Source organism: Coturnix japonica, chromosome 7 (genome assembly GCF_054131305.1).
Source record: "Coturnix japonica strain WE chromosome 7, WE-NBRP24, whole genome shotgun sequence".
NCBI classification, from domain to species: domain Eukaryota; kingdom Metazoa; phylum Chordata; class Aves; order Galliformes; family Phasianidae; genus Coturnix; species Coturnix japonica.
Window position 1 is genome coordinate 29,436,382 of NC_140669.1, and position 9,928 is coordinate 29,446,309.

Here is a 9,928-nt window from a genome sequence, read left to right on the forward strand (position 1 = left end):
CTGTGAGGAAATGTCTTCCCCTGGTGCCAGTATGGATGGAGGGAGAGAGAGAGAAAAGGCCCACCTCCGTCATTGCAGAGACAGTTGAGAAGAAAATCAGGCTAAGTGTGGGATTTTGCTGTTTTTCTCGAAAACGGCAAAAGCAGTCGAGTCTACTGTTTGCATAGGAAAAATGTCATTAGAGGGAGCAGAAAAGCACATGTGGGACTGGGAACATCTGCTGCAAGAAGCCTCTTGAAAAACAACTGAGCAGCAGCGCAGCGAAACAGAGATGCTGTGCTGCACAAAGCAGGATCCTCTTGTGTGGAGAGGGAAAGGAGTGGTGAGGCAGACATGGTGCAAAGCAGGCCATCACCACCAGCACAGCCTGCTGCTCAACAGGCCTTGGCCCCACCGTGCTCTAACGGGAGCAGCCAGTGGCAAGGAAGGCCTCCATGGTGCTGCTCCACACTTAGACTGTCATCAAATCATCATACACAGGAGTGATGGGTGGCGGTCACAGCGGCATGCGGGGAGGCCTGCTTGTAGGAAACAGCCTTTGCTGTTATATTGGCGTGTGATCACAGATAGGTTGTGAAGAACTGTGTTCCTGATTGGTTACAAAAATAGGATCCTCAAGACGTTTTTGTGTATTCCCTTTTCATCTGCCTACACGCGATGATTTTTCCCAAACAAATTCAGGTCTAGCTGTATGAAAATGGTCAGCGCTCATGGAAATACGCTGCCAAGTCTTTGTTTTAGAGGATGAGGCTTTGTGGCACTTTACCTGGTTATGAAATTTTACATACTTGCCGTGTTTATTTTTCCCTGAGGGAATATGTTGGGTGGATAAAAGCCTTATGCAATGATTCACACGTTCTTTTTTTTCTCCTGAAGCATAAGGAATAACTTGCTGGCATTATGCTGCAACAAGGGTTTGACCACAGCTCTTCAGGTCGTTGTGCAGCCCCCAGTTAGCACAGACCTTGGAGTCTCTCCTGTGATTTTTCTGGAAGGCCCCAGTTGAGCTTTCTTGGATGATCACTGATTTGTTTGGCTGTTGTCAAAGTTGTTTGTGCTTGCATTCACTTGCCTCCAGAAGCCAAAATGAATGTTGGGATACTTGTAATACTTCTAATACTTAAATAGACGGTTACAAATGTCACTGTTTTCAGTATTTCCTCAGATCTGTACAGTCCCCCTATACTCTGCCTTTGTAGATGTTTATGGATATTCCTCTGCTTTACATGAGCTTCAGTGCCAAGCAGGATAAGTTTCTCATCTTGAACCATTGCTCCAATGATTTATTTATTGTAATGAAGTCTGGCAGGCTTTCACACAAACTTTATTTGCTTTATTTGTACATATGCAAGTTGCAAGAGAGATTTGCATGTCATAACCATTTGAGGCTGAAAGGATCCTGGAATCCTGGTTTCCCAGAGTACCTAAAATCTTTGCAGCGTGTTTCATTTGGTTACATTTGTATGGTTTTTGTGTGCAGTATGTTGAGTTTTAGGAGGCTTCATTCAGTTTCTCAGGGTTAGCATAGCCATCTGCTGTGCCTTGGTCTTTGACTTACTGACGTGTCTATTTGATTTCTTAATCTCCAAAGCTGCTGTATGTTAAGAGTAACAGAAATGATGGGCTTAAATCTACCTGGTAAAGCTAGTTAATGTCAGTGACAACAATAGTCTGAATTCACCTAAAACTGAGAAATACGATTGTCTGTGTGTGGGACATTAGATGTATAGTGGGTACTGTAGAGAGACTGTGCGTTTTAGACACCAACTTACATGTAGTGGTTAGCACAGGCATCTCAACTCCAGTCCACAGTGGTCAGTTTGGGTTGGGTTGCGGTGTTCTTTTGAATGTGCGGAGGAATGGGGTGCGGAAAAGATTAATCGTGTCTTTCTCTTGGTGTTTGGTTTCTCCTTGTGCTCAATAGGATGGTTATCCTGACTTCCAGGACGCAGTCCAATCGCTCTATCAGCCAGACAAAATGCCGCTTGCTTTGGCTAAGGGAAAGAGTGAGGATTTGGCAGCTCTTAATTCCCAGGTAAACTGTCTGCACTACACTGTGTATGTAAGGATGATATAGGCCACATCTTTGTACGTTAATTTTGATGTATTGGTTTGATGACTAAAGGAGTTAGCTTCAATTTTCCAAGGCTACCTAGCTTATCTGTGATCGCATCACACTTCATTTGGAATTACTTTCTGAGTCTGTTCTCACAGTGTTACACCTTTAACCATGTTAGCTCTGAGAAGGCAAAATGTAGCTTAGAGAGCCTGAGAATATGAGATGTCCTGTTGGAGCAAGTAGGGTGCTGTTGGTACAGTGTGTGCTGTGTACTTGAGTTATTAGCTATAAATGGAAACTTGTTGAATCTAGAGAATAAATAGAGTAGGACATTTTGGAGTCCTTGGTTCTGACATTTCTTTTTAAGAGAAAAGTCCATTTGATTTAGGAAATAGAGAACTCCTGGATCTGAAAGGATGTATTGCCTTTCTCAATAACATCCAGCTTGGTGGGATTACAGCATTTTCACATGTGCAGAAGGCATTTAATAGATGAAGACAGGCTTCCAGTTCTTTGGTGTTGTTTGTTTTTTTTTTTGTAGTCTATCCCAGCCTTGAAGGCAAATGTAATCATGGAATTTTCATGTAAGATTATGTTTGGGATCAGTGCTTCTGTTTTCTGAGTCTAGGTATCTTACCTTGGCTCCTACGTTCTTCTATTGCAATTCTTTCTTTCTATTCTATTCTTTCTGTTCATTTTGCTACATCAAAAAGCAGCTGTGCTGCGTTTCTGATGTCACATAATGATTAAACGAACTTGGTTTTACGTGCATTTGGTCATTGGTCAGTGCTGTGCAGCAGGGGAACTGAGATTTGTTTTAAGCTCAGTTGGACCCTCAGCTTCTGTGGTATTTTACAGAACAGTTGTTCCAGTTCTCTCAATCTCAATTAAACAACAAAGATTGCGGGAGTCAGATGTTAAATATTTTACTCTTTTAAAAATTGCTCTTCAGTCTGAAAGTAGTAACAGGACTGACAGAGTAGCAAAATTAGAGCATGGTTGGAAGTCAATATGTTTGAAAGTCATTTCTTTTTTAACCTACTTCCCAAGACTGAGCTTGAGCTGTCAGCGTTCTTCTGCAGAACCTAATGACCTCCAAGTAGAGCAAGTTATCAGTTGTGTTGTTAACCCTTCTGTCAGGGTCATGGCTGTGCTGGAGAAGCCCTTCTTTTTCCGGTCTGTTAGATTGTCACCACATTTAAGTGTTGAACTATGCAGGATATGTAGACTGCTGTGGGAAGGCAGGACTTCAGTCATCTACCAGGAAAAGCTCTGAAAGGTGACATCACTTGTTCTTGGTCAGCATCTCAATTGGTTCAAACAGTAGGAGACATTCACCTGGAGGAATGAAATGTCTCGTGTTGATCCTAGGGGTTAATTTGACATGCTTTATGTTCTCATGTTCACGATGGCTCTTCTAAGCAAACATTATTGGCTTGTGATATTTTTTCTGTTATGTTTTTGCACAATGCCTATTTACATTCTTAAGAACAAGACGATATTGAAAGTTAGAGTTTTCTTGGCATTGGATTCAATGACAAACATTCAGACGCCATTTCCTCCCACGCTGCGCTGCATTGTTTAATTTCACTCTCGAGAGGTGTATAGGTCTTGTTCTTCTTCTAGACAGACATTTCGCACCTTTATCCCCCACAAACATACTGTCATCCTACACTTTCAGAATGGCAGATTTTTAAGCTTGTGTAGTGCTGTTTCTTAAAATAAAGATTCCAAGATGTCTGGTGAAATCTTGGCATAAGTTCTTAGCAGATGTTGCCATCGCTCTTGGAATACTTTGCGAATACATGTATTTGAGCAGAGCTAGGACATGATTTTTCACTTCTCTTGTGATTCTTTTCACGTAACTCACTTAAAGCGCAGGAAGTGTGTTTTCAATGTGTTTTCTAAGAACAGAATCTCACATTGCATTTTTGCATGGATGAACTACTGCAGCTCGGATTTTAAGTGTTCTTGAGTGACTAAGTTGAATGGTATGGAAATTTTTATGGGTGCAGAAATACTTTGTTTACTTGAGAGATTGGAAGAAACTGTAAAGCACACATCTGTACATGTGAGTCAACAAAAATCTACATCTAGGCTGCTAGTCTTATCATCTGATATTGTTTTTTCCATGTTTTGACTCAAAAGATGTATGTATGCTTTATTTGCAGTCTGAAAAGGTGATGGCAAAACAGATGGAGTTTCTTTGCAACCAGGCTGGATTAGAGAGACGTCTTTCCACAGGGTGTTACAGGCAAAACTCAGAAGAGCACAGCCCCAATGGCATGTCATTAGATAATGTTGATGGACAAGGTATAGTAGCTTCCAGGCACGGTGTTGTTGTCAGCAACTGCATCTGATGTTACACAACCTTTGTCAGTGGTGTTATTTATCTAGTGTAGCACAAACAGAATGCCGAGCACTGAATGGACAAGACAAGATCTCTGCCCTAAGGTGCTTACGGTCTAAATAACACAATCAGGTGTACGGCCAGATTCTGCTCTGTCACCGTCATGCGGCTGGGCAAACTGCTTTCCCTACAGGGAACGTGCAGAGAGGGAAGAATGTAGGGAGAGTTACTGTGAGTGAGGGCAGTACTTGTCTGTAGTTTTATCCTACCGCTTGAAAATAGAGCAGAGTGCTCAGGCTGTTGCATTTCATTTATTCTCTTCCTTTGTGGAGATGGAAGGTAGAGCTGATAGTACAGTTGGTACCACCCATCAATCCCCCCCCCACCCTTTTATTTTGTTAACCTATCTGTGCAGTCTAGGAACAAAACTTGAGTAGCTGGCTATGTAAATGACTATGTAAATTCCTTAGAAGCAAGCAGATTCTTATAATGTTTGTAGTAGCTTGTTCTTCATAAAGCTTATAGTTTTGTGGTGATCTATTTGATTTACCGCCTGGCTGTTCACCAGCTTGCATTAATCTTAAGAATGTTTATTTTGTTTGACCGGTTTCTGTTTGGATTTCTGTTTGTGTGTTGTGAAATGGGAGAAAATGTTAAGTATGGACAAGAAATGCAAGCTGAGCATTTTTCATTTGTGTTTCTAAAAGATAGATTTTTTTATTATTCTTTTAAGAAGCAGTAGAGGGAGAAAAGGGAATGAAAGCAAGTAAGCATTAAAACATGGGTTTCCATTTGTGTATGTCGGTCAAGCAGTGCAGTATAGAAGAGATAAGAGCAGGTTTGTGCATCCAGCTCTTCTTGATGCTGTGAGTTGCTTCATAACATTTTTGCATTGTGTAGCGGCACTGGGAATTTCTGGGATCTCGGTGGGCTTTTTGGGCAGAAGAAGAGATATTTGCATGGGTACAGAAATACCCACTGCCTGTGGAATAGTCTACGTGCCAGCATATTCACATAACACTTGTTCTGCTAGAAGTCTTTGCAATAGATGAAATTTAGGACTCTTGACAAAATTAGTCGCTTTTGATTTTGTTTTTTGTTATTGCTCTCTTTTTAATGCATCCCTATTTCACTGTGAACCGCTTCCAGGTGAAAGACCGCTGAATCTCCGGATGTCAAATCTCCCCAGTCGACAGCTGCAGCACATTGCACTCGATGGAGAGCAGCACGTTGGAAAACCTCTGTGCAGTGAATTGATCCGGCTTTACCCTGGTGGTGAGGCAAAGTCCCAGTCCTCGGGTTAGTGCTGTCCCTTGTAAATTGACCAGTGTTTCTTAGAAAACCCTTGATTAACCACTCAATGCCAGCTGTCTCTTGAATGACAAAGGTAGCTCAGTCTGGAACTCCTTGCATGTAACCTTTTAACCAAGGCTTCAGACAAAGCTTCAGGAGCAGTGTTACTCCTTAATGGAGAAATGGGTTGCCTGTTATTTGGGATACGCTTAGAAGATGCAGTCAGTATATTAAGACAGAGAAGTTCCACCACGTGTCTGTCCTCAGGGAGGTATTGATCCAAAGTTCTGCCATTATATACTTAGCTTACAATCTCTCATTGATTGTAATATGGCTTCAGTCTGTACAAAGGAATCAAACTGTAAATACAGTTTTCATAAGAAGACTTTCTATCCTGCCTGGCACTCTTTCTGTACTGCGTATCATGCTGTGTGTGCTTTGAACTGTGTCCCATTCGCTGACTTGTACTCACGCTTGTTGTTCCCTTTGGCTGTGGGAGAAAGTCTTAAGTTTCATGCAAGGCAGCAGGATCCCTTTGTGCATGGGGGGTTTCAGTTTCTCAGCTGGCTCCTAAGATAAAGCCAGGAATTCTTGAGTTTCTTACAACTTAAGGAACAGTGATAAAACCCCATCTGATTTTGGAGAGTGTAATGGGAAAGAGGTTATTGAAAGAGAAGAAGAAATGTGCCAATCTCATTTTGGTGCGCTGAATGCTCGGTTCTCTTTTTTGATTGTTGGGGTTTTTTTTTCTTGCAACTTGACTGTCCCAGTCACCAGATGAAATTTGCCTTTCAGATTTCTAGTCAAGTGTAAAACACCACTAAGTCCTGCTCCTGGAGAGAATGGAATTAGGTCTGCGGTGATGGCGCTGTCATCACTGTAATATAATTGAGGTTATGACCCAGCTGGGTTCAAGCCCACTAGGAAGAGGAAGAATTTATCCATTTGTTCAACTTTTAGCGTACATACAGCTCATGGACCCTTTTTCCGTTGTTGTTCTTGAAGTAAGAACAGAGTATATTTGTTTCCAAGCAGTATTTTTAACGTATCTTTTTCTTTCTTTTCTTTATACGCAGAAGGCCTTGGTATCTTAAAGGATTTTCCTCACTCAGCTTTTAACAACATAGAACGGAAGGTCATAAAAACAGAACCTGAGGACACAAGATAGTCATCCTGTTCTGGAAACCAGTGTCATAATAAGGAATGAAACTTCACGAGAGAAGAAAAAACAGCCTTAATAACCAGTGTTGCCTCATTCAAATAAGAGATTTCAATAGCCAAAGCCTAAGAACTGGTCCAGTAATCTGTGGAAACAGAAAAGCAAAAGACACTGCAAACTAAACAGTAATACAGGTGGATAAACATTCCTGTTAAAGTGGTTTTATAACGTGGAAAGATTCACAAATTAATATTGTGGGTCTGCTTTATTTAAGAATGTATTATGTATTTGTATAACTTATCAAAGTAAATCTAGATGTCAGGACGTGTATAGAGTCCAGTAGATGTGGCTACAGTTCATTTTACTTGAAATTTCAGTGTCTACTTTAAGTGTACCTAGCATAGACCTGGTTGTTAAACATTAGAATTACAAATCTTCCTTGGGGAAGTAGGATTGTGAACACCATGACACAATAAGCAGCAAGTTTGCAACAGCGTTTGTAGGAAAAATGGAGGATGGATACAATATCTCTTGGTTTAAAATGTTATGTGGGTATAGCGTTTGGTAGGCCTAGAGCCCAGTTGTGTATCATAGCAGATGTTCTTGACGCTTGCTATTGTTACATCACTCTTGATGGTTTCAACAGCCTTTGTAATGCACTTAGAGTAGAATACCTATCTACAGTTCAGGAGCATAGAAGATGCCAATTAGAGTATGGAAGAGTCCATATTAGCGGTTCCCATTTTGATGTGAAGATGTAACCATTTGATATACCTTCAGTTTATCAATCAATTTCAGTGTGGTTACTGAAGTTGCACCTGATATCCATAAACCATCAGGTCTTTTGGAGGTGAGAGACGAGGGATTACGTCTTCAGAACGTGACTCCTTATTAAGTGCTGTCCAGCCCGCGTGATTCTATGAATATACCGTATACTGCGTTCAGTATGCCAATACGTTTCTTTATGTATGTGTTTAATTAACATCCGGATTCTTTATTTATTTGACTGTTTTGATTTTTTTTTTGGTACATTTTCACTTGTGCAGATGTCATTTTATCTACGGAAAAACAACGGGCTTAAAGGGTTGGATTTTCCCATGCCATGTTTGTGTGCATCCGTCTTTCCTCCCACGTTAAGGATTGCACTCCTGCAGTCATAATAGTTATATGCCTTAGTTTCTGAATGCAGTTTTTTCCTACATTGTTTTCTGGAGGAGTGAAGGAGGGCCAAAGGACATAAGTTACCTGCGGTGGGTAGATTTCCACATTCAGCTGTGTACTTCATGTCTGCAGTTTGCTCTGTGTTGTAGCTCTGTATTAATTCGGTCACAGTCCGTCGTACCCAAGTGCTCTGCGAAATGTGAGCTGAAATGTCTACACTGCAGTCTCTTATCACTGTAAACATACCTTATTATTTTATCACTTTTGATCTGCGGAACAAAGCTTTATAGTAGAAACACCGGTAAACAACTTTTTTATACCATTAAACCGCGTTGGGTTTTTTTAATTTCCTTGAACTGTATGGTACTGTTTCACTTCCTGAAGTATCTTGCTTCAAGTGATGGAGTTTGCAGCTCTGCTGTTAGAAATAAGAGGTGGGATGTGTAGTTGTGTTTCCTCTTTCCTGTTGTGTGAGGTAGTAGCATGGAGGACTCTTTGGTTTGTAACGTTAGCCAGTGAACTGGTTAGTAGCTCAGTAGTTTTCATGAGACTATATGGAACCTGCTAAAGGACAGCTTAAGGTTTGAACTGTGCAGCTTGAGTAACAGAGCAGCAGGCCTCGAGACATGCAGGAAATGCTCTTTATTCAACATCTCTACCGTTGTTTGGATCACAGAAGAAGCTCTTAAGCTTGCTGGTCTTTTCAGTTGGAGTGAGAGGAAGGAGAAAGAAGTTACTAAGCACCACGTTGTTTCAGTTGAGTCCAGAACTTCTTTTGTAAACACTAATGTATTAAATTTGCTATAAATTAAAGTACGTAACAGTTCTATTTTTGAGTTGTAAATACAGTACTGTGTGTCACAACCCCTTGGTTATCTCTAGGACGATATTTCAGTTGAGAAGTCCAACAGGCCATTTCAGTCTCAGCGAGCTGGAAACCATTTTTTTATTTACTGGTTTGCAGCTCTATCTATTTTGGTTTTGTTTTTTAAACCCTGGGAGTGGAGGCGGGGAGGGTTGGGGGGGGAGTTGATACATTCCACAATGGCACATAGGTTTGGTAATAGCGGATATTCAAGCAATGGTCTTTCCATGACAGAGGTCTTGGTGGACTGCAACTTGGCTGTTGGGTGGAGTCAGGGGGAAGGTTCACCCGCATCTGCTGTGGGCGGGTTGCTGGATTCGGGGTACTCTGGATCAGAAGCCAGCCCTGCAAACGATGCCTGTTCTTATTCACATGTTTATATTGTTGCTACAAAATAAAATTCACCATGAGAACTCTTTAGTTTCCCCAGGGTTGTTGTTGCTTTTTTTTCCCTTTCCTTTTTGCCCCATTGTGTTCTCTACAGGGAGGTAATTGTCTTGGGATAGGGGAGGAGGAGGGAGCATTTTGAACTGCAGCTTGCTGGCTGAAGGTTAAGGCTTTTCCTGCTCTTGTGGTTGAATCTGCCACTGTGGGTGGGTGGCCTTGCTAGGTGTGGTGGGCCAAGGAAAATAAGGAGGCAGTGACATCCAGTAAGGGGCTGCAGCCTGGCAGGCCTGTATTACACCACTCCCTTGCTCACCAATGTGCCTACGTTCGCTCTAGGATGTGACCAGTGCAGAGCTGTGAGATGACAGGAGGCAGTAATGGAAAGTCTTGGGGAAGTCAGCAGACAAAGCAGCACTGCCCAGCTCTATGGCTGACTCCCACAGGTGTGGTGCTCTCCTGGTTCAGCTCAGTTTCTAAACAGCATCCCATGTCTCGATAGAATGAAACAATGGAGTTGGAGAACAGAAATTTTATTTTCTTTTTAACTTGTTCTGGGTAGATGGATGACTTAAGCTCAAGAACAACATGGATACATGGGATGAGCATCCCCTGTCAGCTTAGGCCAGCCCCACTGGATTCAGCATCTTGCTGCGT

At 41.7% G+C, this 9,928-nt stretch overlaps 1 protein-coding gene across 8 annotated transcripts in view; it reads left to right on the forward strand.

Moving 5' to 3' along the window:
* The window catches only part of NAB1 (NGFI-A binding protein 1), a 51,565-nt gene extending 42,258 nt beyond the window's left edge, over positions 1–9,307 (forward strand). For 4 of the 8 annotated variants that reach the window (XM_085552817.1, XM_085552818.1, XM_015867879.3 and 1 more), the window contains 4 exons: positions 1,925–2,035; positions 4,231–4,372; positions 5,559–5,708; positions 6,779–9,307. In XM_085552817.1, coding sequence (XP_085408943.1) covers positions 1,925–2,035; positions 4,231–4,372; positions 5,559–5,708; positions 6,779–6,870 — 495 coding nt within the window. In that variant the 3' untranslated portion in view covers positions 6,871–9,307. The remainder of the gene's footprint in view (positions 1–1,924; positions 2,036–4,230; positions 4,373–5,558; positions 5,709–6,778) is intronic. The other 4 variants (XM_085552819.1, XM_015867876.3, XM_085552821.1 and 1 more) reach the window with 2 other exon arrangements.
* Positions 9,308–9,928: the final 621 nt, after the last annotated feature.